The 23,111-nt window shown below is 38.8% G+C and overlaps 1 protein-coding gene across 1 annotated transcript in view; it reads left to right on the top strand.

Moving 5' to 3' along the window:
- The window catches only part of PRDX4 (peroxiredoxin 4), a 21,093-nt gene extending 4,720 nt beyond the window's left edge, over nt 1-16,373 (top strand). The window contains exons 3-7 of the mRNA XM_019433556.2: nt 2,807-2,923; nt 5,576-5,698; nt 10,057-10,187; nt 11,200-11,234; nt 16,261-16,373. Of these exons, the coding sequence (XP_019289101.1) occupies nt 2,807-2,923; nt 5,576-5,698; nt 10,057-10,187; nt 11,200-11,234; nt 16,261-16,311 (457 nt within the window). The 3' untranslated portion in view covers nt 16,312-16,373. The remainder of the gene's footprint in view (nt 1-2,806; nt 2,924-5,575; nt 5,699-10,056; nt 10,188-11,199; nt 11,235-16,260) is intronic.
- Nucleotides 16,374-23,111: the final 6,738 nt, after the last annotated feature.

The following is a 23,111-nucleotide window of genomic DNA, read 5'->3' as shown; positions in this document are numbered from 1 at the left end:
ACATTGAGTACTTTTTAGATAGAAAGTTGACTCAAATACTCTTTACAGCTATAGTCTTATCAATTATATAATTTTATCTGGAGTGTTTTTCAAATTCCATGAAAGTGAAGATACCAAAAAGAGAGTTGTCCTGAGTTTATCTTTTTCCTGTTTGAATATATTTTTTGGTTACAAAAAGTAGAAGTTTCTTCTGTCTTTGCCACTGTATATTAAGGTATTTTTTCCATTAGGACTAATCTAGAACTATATAAATAAAACCTTAACCTTACAGGGAGGATGTATTTCAGCTCATCTCTATAGGTGGTCCCTAGGCCACAGGTCGGCAAACTTTTTCTATACTGGGCCACGTAGAAAATATTTTAGTCTTGTGATCTCTATTGCAACTACTCAGCCTTGTCATTGTAGCACAAAAAACAGCCATTGACTACATATAAATGAATGAATATTGTCTTCTATTGAAAGTTTATTTACAAAAAATAAGATAAGCTGGATTTGGCCTGTTGACTGAAGTTTGCTGACCCCTTCTGTAATCCAAATAGGAAAAATTCTCAGGAAAATTAGTACATTGAGAATAAAACAAGTCATAAATCTGGATAATACATAATCTTTTAAATTAGTAAGAACTTTCTTCTTTCTAATCAATTTGTATTGTGGCCTGACTAGCTACAATGTATGATGTAACTTAATTTCTAATAGAAGCCAGAAGTAGAAATTTTAATATATAAAAATGATAGGCCTACTAAATTCATGTTCTAAAACGAATAAGTTAACACATCTGTTGAATATATATGACGCTACACGTGAATTTTGAAATTAGTCTAACACAGCAGACAAATATCCTCTGTTTCTGCCAGTGTTACTTAAAACCCCATAACGAATAAGACATATAGAACATGATGTTACCAATGGCCTTCTGGGGCAAAGAGCTAAGATCACTTTTTTCTGTTTCTATCTAATGCCAGATTGGGCCTGGTTAGAAAGGAAGAATTCTCGGGCATTTGCCACAATCTGCAAGCACAGAAGTCATATATGTAACCCTTCAGTTTTCAGTCAGAACTTTTTCTCTGTCTTCACTAAGAAGTTGAATAAATGTGTCTCTACATAGCATTTCTTTGAATAATAGGAAGGAAAGCCGGGGCTGACCGTACCTACCTTTTGGAATATGTTAAAAATACATGTCATAGGAGCGCCTGGGTGGCTCAGTCAGTTGACCTTCCAACTCTTGGTTTCGGCTCAGGTCATGATCTCATAGTTCATGGGTTCGAGCCCTCCGTCAGGCTCTGCACACTGCAGAGCCTGCTTGGGATTCTCTCTCTCCCTCTCTCTCTGCCCCTTCCCTGCTTGTGCTGTCTCCTGTGTCTAAATAAATAAATAAATACTTTCAAAACAATACATATCAGGGTGCCTGGGCGGCACAGTCAATCATCCGACTTTAGCTCAGGTCATGATCTCACGGTTTGTGGGTTCAAGCTCCGCGTCAGGCTCTGAGCTGTCAGAGAGCCTACTTCGGATTCTGTGTCTCCCTCTCTCTCTGCCCCTTCCCCACTTGTGCTTCTCTCTATCAAAAATAAAAAATTTAAAAAATATATATATCTTAGCCCAGGTTTCCAGAGACATCATCTACATTAGAACTGTCTGCTTTGCATGTGGCAGTTCTACATTTGAACAACTGAAACATTTGAAAAGCCTGTTTTGGGCTGTGGTAGGAATTTGTCCCCTAAGTCTGTGTTCTTCCAACTTTCTTGACCACGACACACAGTATGAAATACAGTTTTCGTTGCCGCCCAATACACTCCATGTACATACAGGGTAACATTCAGTCTGTAAGCACCAGTACAGCCATGCTCATTACAGTACTGAAACACTTCCGTACCAGATGGTAAATAGCCACTTTTCCAGTCCCCTCCCACCTGGTCCCTTCAAGAAACCTCCAGAGCTAAAGCCAACTTTGAGTTAAGGTTATTAAATATTTTTAATATCACTCCTGAACACATATATGCACTTGTACATACATATGTTTCATAACACCCTTACTGTATATAGTATATTCTCGTATTTTCTATTCCACTTCTTTAAAATGTTAGTTAGAACTCAGTAAATTGGCTTAAGTATTCCCTACCATGGTTTGGAAAATACTACCCTGAGATAATATTCTCTAAACATGCCCTTCTGACAACAGGATGGGGAGACAGGGTAGAAGAGGACCTTATCAAGAAAGGGAGGGGGATGGAAGAGATTTCCTCATCTCTAAAATAAACATCATGCATCTAGTTCATAGGGGTGGTATAGAAATATTTAAAAAAGGGAATGATGTAAAATTTGTATACATCTTTGAAAGCTATAAGGCACTATATAAATCATTGTTAAATAAAAGCAAATGAAAGGAGAGGAGGTACTGCTGTAAGGGAAAAGGGGATGTTGGTTGACCACCAATCCATTAGGTTATAAAAATACAGTTCATTGAGATGTAATTGGGAACTCTGCAATATACTTTTCTTAATTAAATGATATGTGATCAAATGACAGTCTTTTAGACAGCTGCATCTTGACAGTGTTCATATATAAAAATTGGTTTTTGTAAGATTTTATTTGTTTAAGTAATCTCTCCACCCAATGTGGGGTTCGAACTCACAACTGTGACATTCAGAGTTGCGTGCTCTACCAACAGAGCCAGCCAAGCACCCCTGAAGTTGTTCTTAATATGTGTTTTTATATGCTAAAGGTGTTTATAACAACTAAGTCATTTGAAACTCTAGGTACATGCGTATTTTGAGAATACCGATATATATATTTTTTTAACTTTCAGCACTTTTGTGTGTCCAACTGAAATCATCGCCTTTGGTGACAGAATTGAAGAATTCAGATCTATCAACGCTGAAGTCGTAGCATGCTCTGTCGATTCACAGTTTACCCATTTGGCCTGGTCAGTATCTTACACTTAGATTTGTAGGAAAAGGAATGGATTTACTTTTAAATTATGGGCAGACAACTCTTAATGTGACAGGAATATAGTTATCAGTTTGGAAGTAGAATTATCTGAGAGCTGCGAGTTCAATGAAGTTATGGTAAAAGTGCTTACGGATTTTATAGGACATTTCCAGAGTGGAAAAAAAAAGTTCATTGCAGGGGCACCTGGGTGGCTCAGTCGGTTAAGCGTCCAACTTCCACTCAGGTCATGATCTCATAGTTTGTGACTTGGAGCCCCGCGTCGGGCTCTGTGCTGACAGCACAGAGCTTGGAGCCTGCTTCAGATTCTGTGTCTCCCCGTCTCTCTCTTCCCCTCCTCCACTCACGCTCTCTCTCTGAAAAATAAATAAACATTAAAAAAATTTTTTCTTTAAATAAAAAAGTTCAGTGCAAAAGACATAATATCCATATGGTTTCAGCAGATATCCAATGGTTTCAGCAGAAACCACTGAAATGTATGATTACTTTATTATGACAAACTGGGTAGCCTTAAACTGGAAGAAAAAAAATTCTTTATAATTCCATTTTTCTCTTATATAGTTGTCTAATACTAAGTCAAACTCAAAATAGTTTTTATAATTATTTTTCAAGAAGCAATGATGTTCTTGATTTTGTAAATAATTTTTTAATTCATTAAATGTGAAAAGTTGTTTCACCTAATTAATTGCAAAGAATTGTAAATTAAAATGACAAGGGGGCGCCTGGGTGGCTCAGTCGGTTGAGCGGCCGACTTCGGCTCAGGTCATGATCTCGCGGTCCGTGGGTTCGAGCCCCACGTCAGGCTCTGTGCTGACAGCTCAGAGCCTGGAGCCTGTTTCAGATTCTGTGTCTCCCTCTCTCTGACCCTCCCCCGTTCATGCTTTGTCTCTCTCTCTCTCAAAAATAAATAAACGTCAAAAAAAAAATTTTTTTTTAAATAAAAAAAAAAATGACAAGAGATGCCATTTTTTTCCCTGATTGGCCAAGATTTCAAATATTGAAAAATTTCATCCAGTGATGACAAAGGTGTCATTCTTTTCCCACACACACAGTAGGTTTAGCATTTCTGGAGAGCAATTAGGCAGTATGTTTTACAAGCTGAAATGTGTGTGTTTATGTGAATTTTGCATGTCCAAAATTCTGTGCACAAAATTTTATGCACAATAAAGATGGTACAGAAATATTTTTGGTTTTAAAAGTTAATATTCAATTCATTAAAGTGAAAAATTCAAAACATCTTTTTCTGTATTTATAATTATATATACACATATATAACTGAAATATTAATTGGTGCAGGAGCTACAATTTATATTTTCTTAAATAATTATCTCAAGTATTTTTAAATGCAGTTACATATTTAATATATTTTATTTCCTTTATCTCAACTTTTAGATAAAACTTCCAAAACTTAAGTAATAATTCTTGCAAATATATTTTAAATCCTTTTAAAATGTTTCTTGGGGCACCTGGGTGACTCAGTCGGTTAAGTGTCCTACTTCAGCTCAGGTCGTGATCTCACGGTCCATGAGTTCGAGCCCCATGTCAGGCTCTGTGCTGACAGCTTAGAGCCTGAAGCCTGCTTCAGATTCTGTGTCTCCCTCTCTCTCTGCCCCACCCCTTCTTGCTCTCTCTCTCTCTCTCTCTCTCTCTCTCAAAAATAAACAAACATTGAAAAAAATACTTAAAATGTTTCTTTACAATTTATAAACTGAATAAAATTTCACATTACACATTTTCAATAGGAATCACAAAGCGAAAACCATGGGTTTAATTTGCTTTGTCACTTCTGTAGTAATTCTAAATCTTTGTAGGTTCCAACACAAATCCACTAAGGAAAAAGTTATGTCATCCCAAATAATTTGGCATTGGTTTCTCAAGGAATTTGGGGGGATGCAGTCTCAGCTGGATAGGATTCATATTAACCAGAAATTTCTACTTGGGTATCGGAACTGGGGCTGCAGACATCTGAAGCAGTATTTCCCTGTTTTCCAGCTGCTATGTCAGTGCCTTCCCATTGGGACACCAGCCGACTTTCCCTGGTTTCAAAAGAATACTTAAAAAAAAAAAAAGAATACCTAAATCTGAAGGTTGATGTGTCTGACTTTGTAACTAACTTACTTTGCTGCTTCAAATGGACTTTGCATTTCTTTGTGTCTAAGAATATTAAAATATTATCTAGTTTTATTGTTCTTCTCAAGGTTTTGTCTTGTGATCACAATTCTAAGGTTATACTTAGGACAGTGTATATCCTTTGATCCATCAGTTCCTCTTCTAGGAATTAATCAGACAGGTGTACAAAGCTGAGAATACAGAAATGTTTCCGGCAGTGTTTATAAAAGCAGAAGAAAAACTGAAACAGTTTAAATGTCTACCAATATAGATAAATAAAAAACACTGTGTCAACACATTAAAAATGTGATATGTATCTCCATATTTAGTGTTTAAAAGAAATGAATATATTAACTGGGGAGTAAAGGCAAAAAATAGAATGTATATTAGCCTGTTTTCATTAGAGAAAGAATGTGTGTGTTGTGCGTTCATTCATTTGTATGTGTCTGCAGAGAAAGAGTGCTGTTTGGATACATGCCATTTGCTTAGCTCTGAGAGGTAAATGTTCTGTTTGTTACAGGATTAATACCCCTCGAAGACAAGGAGGACTTGGGCCAATAAAGATTCCGCTTCTTTCAGATCTGAATCATCAAATCTCAAAGGACTATGGCGTATATCTGGAGGACTCAGGCCACACTCTTAGGTACCTTTCAGTGGTTTTATATTAGGACAAATCCAAATATATTTGTAATCCTCCTTAAAATGGAGTTAGAAGATGCAAGGCAAGAAGTATTATTTGCTCTATTTGCAAAAATGTTGTAGTGTTTTAAAATAATTGGCGAGTGCCCTACTTAAACTCTGTGAGTTATCATAGACTGTTAGAGCTGGAAGCTCTGTCATTTCACAGATAAACAGATTCATAGAATTCTATGAACTTAGCCAAAGTTAAATAATTAATGGCAGAGCCCACACTCGAACCCCAATACCCAAACTCCTTATCTGTTTCTTTCTCCTCTTTTCTATTTCTAAAATGACGCCAGTAATGGTTTTTCCAAATACAAGTATCATAGTATTCAGCAGACTTGTGCCTTGAGGAGTGGGAAAAATTAAGAAAACACCACTGTAAGTCTTTGAAAAAAGGGCAACTTTAGAACAGCTGTGATTTTGTTATAATTATAGTTTCAATTTGCGTTGCAGTGAGAATAGTTTCTTTTTTAAAATGTTTATGTAAAGATGTCAGTATTTTATAATCCTCTGTTTTTTATAACAGCTTTATGGAGATCTAATTCACACACAACTCACCCATCTAAAGCATTCCGGGGTTTCTAGTATACCCAGAGAGTTGTGCAGCCATCACTACAGTCAATTTTAGAACATTTGCATTAATCTAAAAAGAAACTCCACACCCCTTAGCAGTTATGCTCCCTTTCCCCAGTCCCCCCACCCTGGCCCTGGGCAGCCAACCACTTACCTACTTCATGTCTCTGTGGTTGCCTATTCTGGACATTTCATATAAATGGAATCCTACACTGTGTGCTTTTTTATGACTATCCTCTTTCACTTAGCACAATGTTTCCAAGGTTCCTTCATATTATATCATGTGTCACTACCAATAGTTTCTTTTTTTCTACTCACCAAGCCTTTAATATTTTCTCCTTTCATAGTTTATTATTAAGTTAATTCACAGAAAGTAAAATGCCACTAAAAAGATTGAAGCTGTTTTAAAATTTGGAATTATTTGGGGGCGCCTGGGTGGCTCAGTCGGTTGAGTGTCCGACTTCGGCTCAGGTCATGATCTTACAGTTCGTGAGTTCGAGCCCCGTGTCGGGCTCTGTGCTGACAGCTCGGAGCCTGGAGCCTGCTTCAGATTCTGTGTCTCTCTCTCTCTCTGCCCCTCCCCGGCTCCTGCTCGCTCACTCACTAGCTCTCTCTCTCTCAAAAATAAACATTCAAAAAAAATTTTTTTAATTTGGAATTCTTTGAATACTAACCGAGTAAAATTATCTAATACTAGCTATTTTGTAGTTTCTTTTTACATTTTTTATTTTCATCAAAGAAATACATGCACATAGTTTTTAAAAGTCAGGGGGCGCCTGGGTGGCTCAGTCGGTTAAGCGTCCGACTTCGGCTCAGGTCATGATCCCACGGTCCGTGAGTTTGAGCCCCGCATCGGGCTCTGTACTGACAGCTCAGAGCCTGGAGCCCGTTTCGGATTCTGTGTCTCCCTCTCTCTCTGACCCTCCCCTGTTCATGCTCTGTCTCGCTCTGTCTCTCTCTGTCTCAAAAATAAACGTTAAAAAAAATTTTTTTTTAAAAAGTCAGATTGTCTTTTTTGTTTGTTTGTTCATTTTTGAGAGAGAGAGAGCATGAGCAGGGGAAGGGCAGAGAGAGAGGGAGACACAGAATCTGAAGCAGGCTTCAGGCTCTGAGCTGTCAGCACAGAGCCCTATGCGAGGCTCAAACCCACGAATCATGAGATCATGACCTGAGCCGAAGTTAGACGCTCACTGACTGAACCACCCAAGCACCCCAAAAGTCAGATTGTCTTAAGCAACAATCCCCTCCCTACTCCTAGTGCTGCTTCTGGAGGAAACTGCTTTCAATTCTTTAGCTACTGCTTTTACTACTTATCTCCATACTTCCAACTCCTGTAGTTTTTCTGAATTTATCAATTTTGACATTATTTATAATGGTAAATAGTACTTTCTTACACCATCCCCAAACTTATCTTTCCGTGTAATATGTGGTAATTGTGGATTAAGCCAGTATTTATTTTTTTTTATATAAGTATTATTCACTGCTAAGCTCTTAAGTGTAGTGTCCAAGGGTTTACATTTCCCTTCTAGTAAACTTTTTGTTATTTTATTGTGGCTAATAAACTACTACTTTTTTGTTTCATTCATTTAGTTTTCTATATATCTATCACTAATTCTTCCTAAACTTCCCAGCTAGTTGTAACCACTCTAAATACTACATATTTCATGTCATTTGTTTTTCCTGGAAACCTCCATCCTCCTGTTCCAGTTCAGACTGACCACTCTCTAGACCTGCTCCACAGCTGCTGTCGTAGCGCTTTGCACACCAGCATCCTGGGAATTTGCTTCACTTCTTCTCTGTTGGATGCCCACTTTTTAGGCTCCCATGCCTGACTTCTTTGTTTAATCCCTCTTTTTTTGCTAAAGCACATCCTCATAGCTTCCTAATAAAAGGTCACTGGACCGGCGCCTGGGTGGCTCAGTTGATCGAGCATCTGACTTTGGCTCAGATCAAGATCTCACGGTTCATGGGTTTGAGCCCTGCATCGGGCTGTGTGCTGACAGCTCGGAGCCTGGAGCCTGTTTCGGATTCTGTGTCTCCCTCTCTCTCTGCCCCTCCCCCGCTCACACTCTGTCTCTGTCTCTCTCTCTAAAATAAATAAACATTAAAAAATATTTTTAAAAAGGTCATTAGAAGGTAAAATACTTGAGGACTTCCATGCCTGAAAATGTTTTTATTCTGCTCTTGTGCTTGATTAACAATTTCACTAGGTATAGAATTCTAGATTGAAAGACATTTGAAAGCATTGCCCTGCTACCTTTAGTTTCTGAGGTTCTTATTGAGATACATATTGTCATTTTAATTTCTGATTTTTTTATAAAAATGACCTATCTGTTCTCTGAGGAAGAGACATATGTATATATTATACCAAATATGGCAAATGTCTTAGTCTCAAAGTCTACAAAAGATAAAAATTCGCAAAATTAAAAGAGAAAACAGAACTCGAATTTGCTACCAAAGAAAGGGCAGATTTGTTTCTCTGTGGTGTGTGTTGGTATGATACACGTTACAGAAGTAAGCTCAAAATTTCAGCTCAGGCTCACTTACTTCAGAATAGACTTCATCACCATTGACAACCGTTTTCTACCGTAAAAGTAGCTACACGAAAGAACACCCATATGAATAGTAGTTAATAGTTTTGTCCCCACATTTGGCCAAGTTGACCTAGTCCAAGGAGACGGAGCTATAGTTAGTTCAGACTTCCTGGTGCTCATTAAAAGAATGTATCATAGGATAAGCAGGAACATTTTAGTTATGTTTAATATGATTTTGAAATAAAGTTTCATGTAAGAGATATATAATTCTGTATATTTCTATTAAAAATAGTTGTTATTGGGGCGCCTGGGTGGCTCAGTCGGTTAAGCGTCCGACTTCAGCTCAGGTCACGATCTCGCGGTCCGCGAGTTTGAGCCCCGCGTTGGGCTCTGGGCTGATGGCCCAGAGCCTGGAGCCTGCTTCCGATTCTGTGTCTCCCTCTCTCTCTGCCCCTCCCCCGTTCATGCTGTGTCTCTCTCTGTCTCAAAAATAAATAAACGTTAAAAAAAATAGTTATTATTTTTAATACTCGTACACAATTAGCCCTACTAACCTGAGATCTTTCTCTAAACCAAGTATTGGGTTGTAATCCATACTGACTGAAATAAAGACGATAGTCCTTTGGAAATTTTTGTTTTTCTCTAGTCTGCTTTAACTCTTGCAACACCACTCCATTTCGGCAGGTCTTTTAGGTTAAACTATTCAATTATTCCCTAGGCCATTAAAGTGAGTCACACATATAGAGATTTAGAGGGAAAGGTAACTTTGGTGACTTTGTCTTTTTCCACCATTGAAAAAGGAAATACAAAGATGTTCTAAAGAGTCAGAGATAAGAAAGATGGATCACACCTTCACCCAGAGGAAGACTTTGCTATGTAATTTCATAATCTCACTTACAGTGCAGTAAAATCCCAAACCTAGTACTTGTGAAGATTCGACTAGAAATACAACAGTCCATTTCAAAGACAAAAACAAATTTCTAAAGCTACCATTTAACAATGATAATCCCAAATTATACAGTAGGTAAGTGTCGGGGGCAGGGGGGTGCTGTATTTGCCTGTGTTTTTTGTACCAGTCAGGAAGATAGGTAGCATGTTATTGGTTCTGTATAACATCCTTCTGTGTGGATGGCACAGGGATTCACATGAACTAATACTTGTCTTAATTGAGATTAAATGACCTCACCTGTACCACTCTTGTGTCTTACAGAGGCCTTTTCATTATTGATGACAAAGGGATCCTAAGACAAATTACTCTGAATGACCTTCCTGTGGGAAGATCAGTGGATGAGACACTGCGTTTGGTTCAAGCATTCCAGTACACTGACAAACATGGAGAAGGTACCCTTTCCTTCTAAACATCTTAGCCTTTTGATTTTTTCATTTGAGAGATTATGGCATGATTAATTTTGTTTCTTACTCAGAAAGTAATGTGGATGGTTCCAAAGTCTTCTGATTGTTTTCAAATTATTACCTGATATTTTGAGCAGATCCATTTATTATTTAAAGTGCCTTTAGCAAAATATCACTAATATATTCTACTTACAGGGTAAAATGCAAAAATATTCATTACTTGCACGGTCCTTTTGGATGTGCTCAAAGAGAAAAGTTTCTGCTACTGCAATTTTTCAAATTAAGTTTCTGTAAACTTTAAAATGTGCCTGTCTGACAATATTTAGTAATACAGGTTTTATTTTCATGTTTACATGATTTGATTTAGCTTTTTTCCTCAGCTATTCGGTATCATACCAGTAATCTAGAAGTTTATCCTTTCACTGCACGTGTTTGCAGTAGCTAAATAGAAAAGGTCAGATTTTGCTAAAGTGGAACATATGTTACACATTCCTTTCCAAAGTGTAACTCAGTGCCTGGATAAGGGTGCATTTCACAGAAAGGGGAAATCCCACTTTCCTAGTAATTTTAAACTCTGATTTGGCAAACAGCAAATTATGACATCACTACAAAATACTGCAGAAAACAGAAGAGAAGCTTATATTGGAAGTTTCTGTAAATTCAGAGAAATTTTTGCCATGCCCCAACCTTTCAGTTCACCAGATTCCCAAACCTTCCAACTTTATTAGAGGAATGCTCAATTTGGTTTCTTATAGTGTACATGTAACTAGAAAAAATTGGCAAAAATGGAAATAGATGAGCTACCTGCTTATAAACTCCGTGACTGAAATTCCTTGGTGCAAACAGGTAAGCTAACAGTAGTCAGGTGTTCAGTGGCCTAGAAATGTTCTCATTATTATAGGCTCCATTTTCAGTTTCATTTTGGAAAAACAAAAGCCAAGAGTTGTGAAGAGAAGTGAAATCTGTTTTTAACCTTTTTGCCAATTTTTGTTCCTTTCAGTCTGTCCTGCTGGTTGGAAACCAGGTAGTGAAACAGTAAGTCAAACGTTTTTCTGTTAAGGGGATAGCTGGGGGGAAAAAAAATGCCAACCTTACGGTAATCTCTCCTTGTAATAGAACTATCTTGATTTTGTAAATGAAGTAAATATTAATAGAAATCATAAGAGTACAGGCATTCTTTGGACTATAGAGAGAGTGGCTGAAACTGGAGAAAGCAGAATACGTGATTTAATGCTATGAATTTTAAAGCCAAGTATCCAGAGAAATACACCATCAAAAAAAGGGAACAGTGGAGACCTGGTAGAATAAATTCAGAGGTCTTAGAGATCATAAATGGAATTTCTTGCTACACATTATGGGCAAAGAAAATAGTCACAATCAAAACCTTTCTGTCTATAGTAAAAACTTTTGAGAAAATCTGGCTTAAATAACATTGAAGCTAATGCTTCTCTCCTTATCATTTGAAGGAAGATCGAAACAGGTATATCCTTACATTTAGGGAGGCTATATAATTTATAGACAATCCCTGAAGTAGTCTCTGGCCAAAATAAAATTTGGACACTTGTCTGAACTGTTTTAAAATAACATTTTTATCTACTAAAGATCAACAGTTTTATACAAACTGTAGTTAGGAAACTGACAAATACTAGAGCATTGGAGGAAGAAATCATTATCTTAGGATAAAAGAAAAATACAGATCCGTAAAACTTTCTTCTTTAGTACACCAACAAAAAAGTACTATTCATCCTAGACAATGAGAGGTAGAAATTCACTCTATAACCTAACTCAGATTGAGTAAAGTAACATTTCACTGATTTTGAACCTGTTTTTGATGGGTTTGCAAAACAGCATTACCTTTGGGGATCAGAGTTAATGTTATAGTACAAATTTATTTACAGTACAATTTATTTACACAGATCTGATGGATCTCAAAGATAGATATGAAATTAGGCATTAAAGGTACTTTGAGCACTAGGTACTTTAGTGCTCAGGTTAGTTTACAGTTATTGATTGTGAGGCTTACAGATAGAAATATGAATCAGAAGCTGCAGGTGTCACCTGAGAAGCCTTAGAAAGCATTTCTGGATGGATTTTCAAAGTAGGGGGCATGTTCCCCTGGACCTGTAGCAAAGCCAACAGTGAGTGATGACTAACATCACCGTCAATCACAGGCGTGTACTGAGATCAGCAAGAACTTCCAAGAAGTACAAATTAACTACGAAGGTATTAGAGGATGAGTATTTTACATTTCAGAAAACATACTGACTATCCACTTGATCAAGTTTTAGAGGGTCCACAAACCCTCTGAGAATGTGATAAAAACCATGAGTTATGTTATCACATACTGTGTTCGGGCATTCTTTTTTTATTCTCAGCTTTATTGAGACATATTTGACGAATAGAATTATATATATTTAAACTGTATGAGTGATGATTTGATATATGCATACATTGTGAAATTATTACCACAGTCTGCCTAATTAACAAATCCATCACCTCACAAGATAACCTTCTTTCGTGTGTGGTGAAAACGCTTAAGGTCTACCCTCTTGGCAAATTTCAAGTACACAAAACAGTATTACTAACTATAGTCACTGTGTTGCATATTACATTTTTAGAACTTATCTTAAAACTGAAGGCTTGTACCCTTCGGCTGGCATCCCCCCATTTCCCCCACCCCCAGCCCAACAACCACAATTCTACTCTGATTCTACAAGCGTTCTTTGAACAGACATTTCTGGAGCACCTGCTGTATGGCAACTATTCAAACTATTACAATGGGCAGATGGTATTTATTAGTGAATACCGTAGCCAAAGTCCACCCTTGGAGTTACATTCTAATACTAATTTTAGATTATGGCAAATGCTTTGAGAAACACGATGATGAGAGTTGATGGGGTAGTGTCTGGCCTGGGGGATTAAGTGGTCAGGAAAGACTTCGAAGATGAAATTTAAGTTGAAACGTGAGTGAACAGACGGAGTGAGTGAAGCATAGAGCAGTGCAGAAAGAAAAGCAAGGGCAAGGCCTTGAGGCCAGGAACCAGCTTAGCATGTTCAGGAAACATAAAGAGGGCCTGTGTGGCAGGAATTGGGTGGGCTGCAAGGAAGGAAATAGGGACACCGGTGTCACGTGCCATGGAGAATTGGAACACAGCGAAGTAAGTGACAAATGTGTCCTCTTTGGTGACTGTGGTGAGGGTGGCAGCTAGTTTGGGGTAGTTTTGAAAAGAGATGAATTTTTCCTGTGTCCCCGTCAGTTCTCGCCTGTGTACCGCACAGGCCGCCTGATGGGTTGCCCTGACCTCAGGTTCTCTTCCCCCTAGAGCATGTCGCTCTCTAAAGCACTCTTTTAGCAGCCCTCCAGGACTCGTGGGCCCAACTTCACATACTTGGCATTGTTCTTATCTAGCAGCCTGTCGCAGGCCCTCTTCCCTACAGTGCACGCACGCACGCACGCTGTGCTCCCGTGGTGTGACACCACTCAGTGTGTCCCAAAATAAGCCCTGCTTTCTCACACCTGTGTGCCTTTGCTCAGCTCTTTAGCCTGGAATAGCTTCTCCCTTCTCTAAATTATTCTCGTCTTTCAAGACCCACATAAATGCCACCTTCACTCTGACGCCTTCCTTGATGCCATCTCAGCCTCCATTCAGTCACGGCCTGTGTCATACGTGATCATATTGTGCGTTGCAGCAAAAGCTGTCGTGTACACGCACATCTTCCCCACATGGTTGTACAAGCCTCAAAGGCGGGAACTTTAATGCCCTTATCCTTGTACACCCCACTGCCCAGCACACTACTGGCACAGAGTAGTTATTCTACAAGTACTTACAGATTGAATTTAAATGCAGAGACGTTATATATTGGCAAACACAGAATACTTGAAATGATGCCTGAAAAACTAGGTAATATTTATTATCTGCTGAAGAAAAATTCTGAAGAAAATGCGTATAAACTACAGTAAACTGATTACAGTAGGTTACTTTTTGTACAGAGATAGATGTACTTGACCTGTAACTATCAAATAACATAGTTAATGTGAGGTCAAATTATATTGGAAATTTCAAAAAAATCTAATCTTCTAAGGCTGTGATGCTTTTAAAGAGGGAACATTTTTTTTCTTTCAGAGTGTTTGTACATTCACTGAATAGTTATTGAAGGTAATACTTCATGTCGTATTTGAGTATTTTTTTTTTACTTTGCAGTTTGAGATTCAAAGGTTGCAATTCCAAACCTCCAGAAAATCCATTTGACAGATAGAAAATGTGTAGTATATATACACAATGGAACATTAGTCATAATAAGAATGAAATCTTACCATCTGCAAAAACATGGATGGACCTAGAGGGTATTATGCTAGTGAAATAAGTCAGAGGAGGACAAATACCGTGAGGTGTGTGTGTGTGTGTGTGTGTGTGTGTGTGTGTGTGTGTGTATGTAAAATCTAAAAAAAAAAAAAAAAAAAAAAAAAACAGAAACTCATAGATACAGAGAACTAATGACTGCCAGAGGGGACAGCAGTAGGAGGATGGACAAAATACATGAGGGGGATTAAGAAGTAGTCTTTCAGTTATAAAATAAGTCATGGGGATGAAAAATACAGCATAGGGAATATGTCAGTAATATTGTAACAACTGTGTATGGGGACAGATGGTAACTAGACTTGTAGTGACATTTCATAATGTATATACTGAATCACTATGATATACACGTGAAACTAATACACTAAACTAAATACACTAATAATTTAATACACATACTCTTGTATGTCAATTATTTTTAAGAAAATGAAAAATTAAAAATCCATTTGAACACACTGCTGCCTTTCAGGTTGTGGCATACTCACATTTCATCAGCAGATGACTTTAAAAATACATTAACATCTGGGCGCTTGGGTGGCTCATTCGGTTTAGTGTCTGACTTCAGCTCAGGTCATGATCTCACATTCATGGGTTCAAGTCCCGCATCAGGCTCTGTGCGGACGGCTCTGGAGCCTGCTTCAGATTCTGTGTCTCCCTCTCTCTCTTCCCCTCCCCTGCTTGCACTCTGTCTCTCTTTGTCTCTCAAAAAACAAAAAATAAAACATGAAAAATAAATTTAAAAAAATACATTAACATCTGTAGCCATGCTCTCTTAATGTGTTTGACTTAATTAGATCAAACCTGAAGATGTCATGAAAGCCTGGTGGCCAAGAGAAGATCTGTAAGTAAATTGGGGGATGCTTGAGTACAGATGTTAATTTATTAACAAATTATTTGCCTTTTTGGATAGCTGAGATTAGTAGTTAGGACAAATCCAGTTTTTCCTTATACATGATATAATCTGGGACACAAAAATCATAGTTTATCTTTTTTAGTGAAGAGATGGGCAACTCATGCCAGACTGCTAATGATGCACTTTGGCTTTTAAAATGAGTAATTTGCAAATACCAATTTTAAGAGATGTATGTACCCCTGTGTTCACTGCAGCATTATTTATAATAGCCACGAAATGAAAGCAACTTAAGTATCCATCAAGAAATGAATGCATAAGGAAGATGTGGTGTGTATAAATACAATGGAATATACTCAGCCATAAAAAAGAATGAAGTCTTTACATTTACAACAACATAGATGGTCCTAGGGGATATTATGCTAGTGAAATAAGTCAGAGAAAGACCAATACCGTGTGGTTTCACTTCTATGTGGACTCTTAAAAAAGCAAAACAAATGAACAAACAAAACCCCAGACTATTAAAAATAGAGACCAAACTGGCAGTTGCCAGAGGGGAGCTGTGTTGGGGGATGGGCAAAATAGATGAAGGGGATTAATTGGTACAAACTTCCAGTTATACAATACATAAATCACAGACATGAAAAGTACAGCACAAGGAATATAGTCTATAACGTAATAATTTCGTGTGATGACAGATGGTAACTAGACCTCTTGTGGGGATCATTTCATAATGTATAAAAATATCAAATCCCTATGGTATATACCTGAAAATAACAGGATACTTTAGATCAATTATACTTCAACAAAAAATAACATTTTTAAAATGAATAATTTGCTTTTCTTTTAACAGATAATTCCAGATCCAGCTGGAAAACTGAAGTATTTTGATAAAGTCAACTGAAAAATACTTCCTCACGTTACCATGCTTGACAATTCTCAGTAAAGCTCACCGTTTTACTACCATACTGTGTTACGCCAGTAATTTCTTGGAGAATATAAAACGTCATGTCAGGTCATGGGGTGCCTGGGTGGTTCAGTCAGTTAAGCATCTGACTTCGGCTCGGGTCATGATCTCGCAGTCTGTGGGTTTGAGCCCAAGTCAGGCTCTGTGCTGACAGCTCAGAGCCTGGAGCCTGCTTCAGATTCTGTGTGTGTGTGTGTGTCTCTCTCTCTCTGCCCCTTCCCCGCTCGTGCTCGCTCTCTCTCTCAAAAAGAAATAAACATTAAAAAAAATTTATTTAATTCATGTCAGGTCCAAAGTTAAAACACTGATGCCACAAGGTACACATTTATTCCCTATCTTTCAGAAGTAAAAAACGTCAGATTGAGTCCAGCTAGTAACAATAGTAACTAATATTTATGTAACAAGTGCCATGTGCGAAGCATCCTGTTAGGTAGATTAGCTGCATCATCTCATTTAATCCCCAGGGCAATTCTCTGAGTTATTTTTATAGTCGAGGAAAGTGAAGTTCAGATAAATTGATTGCCCAAAGTCACACCACTAGCTAGCATAGGTAGAATCAGATTTTGAACCCAAACAGGCTAATTCTAGTTTCTGGGGTCTTAACACTCTATTGTGGCTCACTTCTTTATACCTTTGAGGGTGGCAGGAAAAAACAAGTTGTGATGTATACTCACCTTCCATAGCATCTGGGTAGGGAGAGTTGACCCCAGAACTCACTGTTCTGTACGACACGAAGCCCTTGAGAACAGCCCCTACATCCCTTACTTCCTCTAAATTCACGTTTTCAATGTGTACCAAATCTACACGTAACAATATGCTTATATAGTTTAACAAAAATTGAATCCCTAAATGTATGTAGCTGGCTCTTCGCAAACGACCATATATAAAGCTGAACTCCAGTGCTACTTCCATCATCCCACTTACCACCCCACTATGGCAAAGACTGTAGTGTAATTATCTGTATATGTGCTGTGTAGTTACGGGAGCTGGTGCCAAAGAGACTGCCTCATCTGGCTTCCATGCTAATCCCCTCTCGACACACAAAAAGCCCCTCACTCCCCGAGGTAGGCCATCACTAAAATTGAAGGTATTACCAGCCTCCTGGCTGAAACTCCGGAGTTCTGTCATAAATGGCAAGTGACTAGTGGCGGGTATTTGGACTTGGACGTGGAAACCCAACTGCCAGTTATAACCCTTTGCTAAGTATGTTCTAAATGCTAGTTTACTGTTGAAATTTTAGAAGCCGATCTATTAGTAAAGTTGAAGACTGCTAGTACTTTGGTGTCTAGACAGGTTTATGATAGTCTTGTCAATCTACTTTCAATACAGTTGGAATCCAACCTTTTTTTAGAGTGAGAAAGCGTGAGTGGGGGAAGGGGGCAAAGGGAGAGAAAATCTTCAGCAGGCTCCATGCTCAGCACAGAGCCCGACGCGGGGCTTGATTCCACGACCCTGGGATAATGACCTGAACTGAAATCAGGAGTCAAGGGCTCAACCCAGCCACCCAGGCTCCCCTGGAATTCTTGATATTTCCTCTTTCCAATTAGAAAATTAGAAATTTTTACTCCTGGAATACAGCTGTATCTTGATTACTAATTTCCATTCCATTAATAGTTTTCTAGCTACGTATTCATTTTAGGTATGTTTACAAGGAAGACAATTTAGATACATTCCAAAAAGCCAGCTGTTGTTTCATTCAGCAACTTTTGATCATCTACTCTATATACTTGGCACTTACCAAGTAACCAAAGACAAGTTTCTGCCCTCAAGGAGCTTAGCATTTGATTACTTAGGCAGGTGCTGAAAGTGTAGCCATTTCACAAATAAGTGAAAATACATCCTGACTCAGCACTTTCATGTTAACTGGGTAATGTAAATAGCCTGACAAACATAGCAATAAATATGCACTCCTCTTCAATGCCTTCTATAAATTATCCCTTCAAAAGCTGACTTCTGAAAGTCCACAGATCCAAAATTATATCCTTAAAGATGATCTCGTGTGACCATTTACAGAAGACAAGAAAAACTGTTCAGAAAGGAGAGTCCCCTTGTCCTACTGGAAAGGATGGGCCCCGGGCCTGACTGGGATGTAGCTACAGGACACCTGTTCCCGGAACATGCAGCTGTTCTCAACTGCCTCCAGGGGACATGGTAATGTCCACAAATGTTTTTGGTTGTTACAACTGTGGGAGTGCCACTGGCATCTGGTGGGTAGACGCCAGGAGTACTACTAAACATCCTACAATGCATGGGACAGCCCCCAGAGCAAAGAAGTATGTGGCCTGAGATGTCAATAGTAAGGTGAAGAGACTCTTCTCTAGAGACAGCTGCCAACTGATTAAAGAAAGGAGACCAGTGTAGTTTAGTAGCTGCCTGTGCGGCAGAAGAGAACGTGCCCTAACACGTAGGGGCTTATCCAAAATAATAGGTCAAGAGGTGGCTTCAAGTTGCTGGGAAATACACTGGGCAATGTCTTTTCAGACCACTAATACGTAGATGACATCTATAATTCCCTGCTTCTGCCTCAAATATGTAATCGTGTGTCGAATATTCCCCAGCTAAGCCTTAGCAGTGTTCGGAACTTTACAATGATTGTGGCAGACTGCTCTTTCAGGGGTCTTAGTCCCCAGAATCTCATGCAATCATTCCCCACTCCCATCATTTCTTCTCTGTGCAAGGACATATCTAATGCTACATCCTAAGTTTTCCATCTGTCAGTAGACTTCCAGGTTGTATATTTTATTCTCAAATACATTAACCACTGTTTTATTATTTAATGATATTTTTGTACCCCACCCCCCCCCATCTGATATCATGGAATGCATCCTTGTATTTCTTACAAGAACTTTCTGACAACACTATGTCAATGAAAGGTCTTTGAAGAGAGTTGCTACTATATGAATGTGATGAAATGTGTATTTCAGGTAAATAGCTCTACAAAGGTCTCCATGTGAAAGGAGATACACAAATATACATACACACATACATACATAAATCTATAGATACACACATACATACACACTTCTATAATTTGTACCTAGCTCTTAGAAGGAAGAAAATGTTTATCATAACTACTATGTGTTTATTCTTCAATAGCAAAGCAACTGTTACCAGTTCCATTATTTAGGTAATGCAATTTTGGCATAATGTTATATACACTTACGTAAAATCCTAAACATATATATTCTTTTAATGTTAATGTACTTTTGAGAGAGCGTGAGCAGGGAAGGGCAGAGAGAGAGGGAGATACAAAATCTGAAGTAGGTTCCATGTGGGGCTCAAACTCACAAACCATGAGATCAACACCTGAGCCAAAGTCGGACGCTTAACCGACTGAGCCACCCAGGTGCCCCTAAAAAAATATTTTTAAAGATCCACCTTCCTGAGGCTTAAGCTTACAATTTTTTAAATTAAAAAAAATCAAGGGGTGCCTGGGTGGTTCAAGTTGGTTAAGCATCCAACTCTTGATTTCAGTTCAGGTCATGATCTCACAGCTGGGGAAATCCAGCCCCACAACAGGCTCAACACTAACAGCACAGAGCCTGCTTAGGATTCTCTCTCTCCCTCTCTCTGTGCCCCTCCCCCTACTCGTGCTCACACACTCTCTCTCTCAAATATGAACAAAAATACTCTTCATTAACAAAATCAAAAGACAAGTCCAAACCCAAATTCACCTAAGCCATGCACTTGTTCAAACAGGAAATATTACCTACATGTGTGCAAGGTACTTTGCTGGCAATGTGGATAAAAAGGTATGAAACAATCCCTTCCCTCAAGGAGCCCAGAGTCTCCCAAATGAAAGCATATAAAAAGAGCATCAAAGTGGAATAAATCCAAAAAATACCTACCAATGGTGAAGGCCCCAAGGGGAGCATGAGAAGCTACAATACAGGGATGAGGGAAGGTTTCCCACAGGCAAGGAGTTCGCATTTCCTACTACTTCACCAAAGGCCATTTCACATCCAAGTGTACTGTCCTTTTATAAAAAGACAGTACTTGGGACTCTGTCTCAAGAGATGAAGCACTAACTGGTTTTCCTCTATGATAATCCTTCGGGAGATGGCATGTGCTTTACAGGTGATTGGTTAGGGTTAAAGGCGTGTGGCCAAGGTTAGATGAAGGTAAGAAGTGAAACTCATTAACTTCAAGCTATGGCCATTTGTACAGCTCAGTCAGGACATCAGAAACTGGATCTACGAGTTTTCTATTAAAGGTAGTATGCTGCACTGTAACCCAAAGGCCACCAGGTGGCGACAGCCACACGGAAATGGCACAGCGACTTGCTGTGTCCTAAGACCCTATCAGGCTAAACTAAAAGAGCAACAACGCTCAAATGGCTTTGTTATTGTTGTTTTGGGGTTTTTTACAACTCTAAAGGTAAAACTTCAAAATTCTGATCAACCTAAGTACAGCTCAAGTACACATCTTTATTTGTATTGAGTGTACTCCTTCCATCAATGACCGTGACCCAATTAGTACATTTTACACTGTGACCTAGTACACATAAATGTATGCACCATGCACATGTCTAACAAGTTCCACATAATACCACTACTAGGCATGATGTGTTATACAGTCTTCTTATAAACGTATATGAGATGTAGGTATGTATATATGTAATCAGGATGAAATAAACACCTGCTGTATCAATACCTTGTCATGTGTAATTTTCATTTTACTTCCATTAGGGTTTTGTTCATTTGTTTTAGCCATCCTATTCCCTCTACTAAAGATGCACAATTTCTGTGACACAAACCAAAATATCTTACCCTTTTTTTGGTTACTTTAATCCTTTCTCTGAGATACTAATTTCTCAATGCCTCTGGATTACTGAATGGTCTTCAGAAGGGCTTTTTTTATATCTTAAATAGGACTTGATTTTTAAGATGATATGCAGTATATTCATTAAAATATTTCACTAACCAAACAGCCGAATCAAGCAAAACAATATAGGCCTAAATCAAGGGACTATGGAATGAAGAAGGTGCCCCTCCTTTTATGGGATGGGAAACAACTTGAAGAGATGAAGCCCTTAGCCCACTCCCAGACCTAGCCAGTGGCAGAGAGCCCTAGGCAAGACCTCCCAGGTATGGACATTCACGCCAACACTACTTCACATCACTGCACACTGCCTTCCAGAAACCCGCCCTTTGGGTGAAAGGACCCCCAAATCCACCTCAGATTGATCCCCTTAGATTAAAAGTTTTATGACACGAGAGTCTCATCTAAAAGCAACATGATGAGTCAAGACCGTTAAATCCATTTTTGAACTTGCTCAATCCTTTTTAATTCCTCTTTCTGGTTACCTATTTTACAGTAATGCATTATTTGTAGCCCAGGAAAGGGGGGGGGGGGACCATTCACAAGTCGATTCAGAGAGTCAATCACAAATGCAGTGAAAATCTATTCTATAAGGGAACTAAAATCCCAAAACTATTTCACCATCATCTCTCATGGTTAGAGACCTAACTGTATCCTGAGATTACACATATAGCCCCTGTCCCTTTTGCAGCCTCACCTCTCTCTGCAAAATGTGGGTAACAATGCTATTGACTTCCAAAGGTGGCTGTAAGGATTAAATGAGCAAATACATCTGAATGTCCTTAGCATATTGCCTGACACATACTAAGACTCCAATACGTTAGTCATACATAAAAGTTCCTTTTTTATGATGATTACATCTTCTCACTGATTATTGCAGCACTTCACCAACATACAAGTTGTCATGGGGTTCTGGAACCAAATGAAGAATCCCTAACTCCTCTCAAATGTTTTTGTTGTAAAGCATAAAACACTGAATTTGAGCTTGAGGCTCTGGCGAGAAACAGAAATTGGTAACAAACTTGTCTTCTCCGTATCAAAATGGAAGCAAATATAAACTACCCTTCACCATCCTCTAACGCACTTCCTTTTGCCTCCCTCTTCTCATGTGTGCAATTTATTAATAGGTATTAATAAGAAAAAAGGACCATGGCCAAGTAAGTTTCACAAAAGCTGATTAAACAAAGTTAAACAGGTGTTCTTACGGACCTACTTTTCGGAGTCTTTTGTAACCTAATATGCTTTAAAAACTACCAGAGGAGGGGTATCCTATGTAGTGTTTCCCAGTGTTACTTGTTAATAAATGTTTATACAAGACTATTTCATTAGCACTAGTATCCAAGGTACCTTCTTTGTCAACTTCCAGGACATCACTGATTGTTCCCGGCACGAAAATGGCTTTGAGAGGCAGGAGGATGGTGTAGTTAGGATCTAAAACTCTGGCTGGCTGCTCTTGGAGCCCTCAAGACACCATTTAAAAAATCCAACCAGCCTGTTAAGAGGTCTGGCCAACCTCCACCAGATTCCAGCCACCCCAGCTGAGGTGCCAGATGTTCCGGCCCCAGACACGCCCCCGGCTGCACACAGCTGCCTACAGCTGCCTAGGTGACTGCAGCCAAGGCCACAGGGATAAGAACTCCCCGGGTGGGCCTGGCCATCCCACAGACTCAAATATGTCTTTAGGAAGATAAAGGGTCTTTCTCTCTGCGCAAGCTTATCAAAAAGAAAACTAAAATGTTGAATTCCCTGGGGTGACGGGTGTGGGGTGGGAGGGGAGACTTCCATTCTTCAGCCATCAAGCTCTGGGCTCTGTTCTAAGAGATGAGAGAAAGCAGATCGTCACAGAGAACTCAGGTAGCAAAGGGAATGTGCAGAGTATTCAGGTTCCACAAGAAATGGATCCACGGCATCACAAG

This window comes from Panthera pardus, unplaced genomic scaffold, assembly GCF_024362965.1.
Source record: "Panthera pardus isolate Hobbes unplaced genomic scaffold, ASM2436296v1 HiC_scaffold_27, whole genome shotgun sequence".
NCBI lineage: Eukaryota > Metazoa > Chordata > Mammalia > Carnivora > Felidae > Panthera > Panthera pardus.
This window is presented reverse-complemented; position numbering and strand designations above follow the sequence as displayed.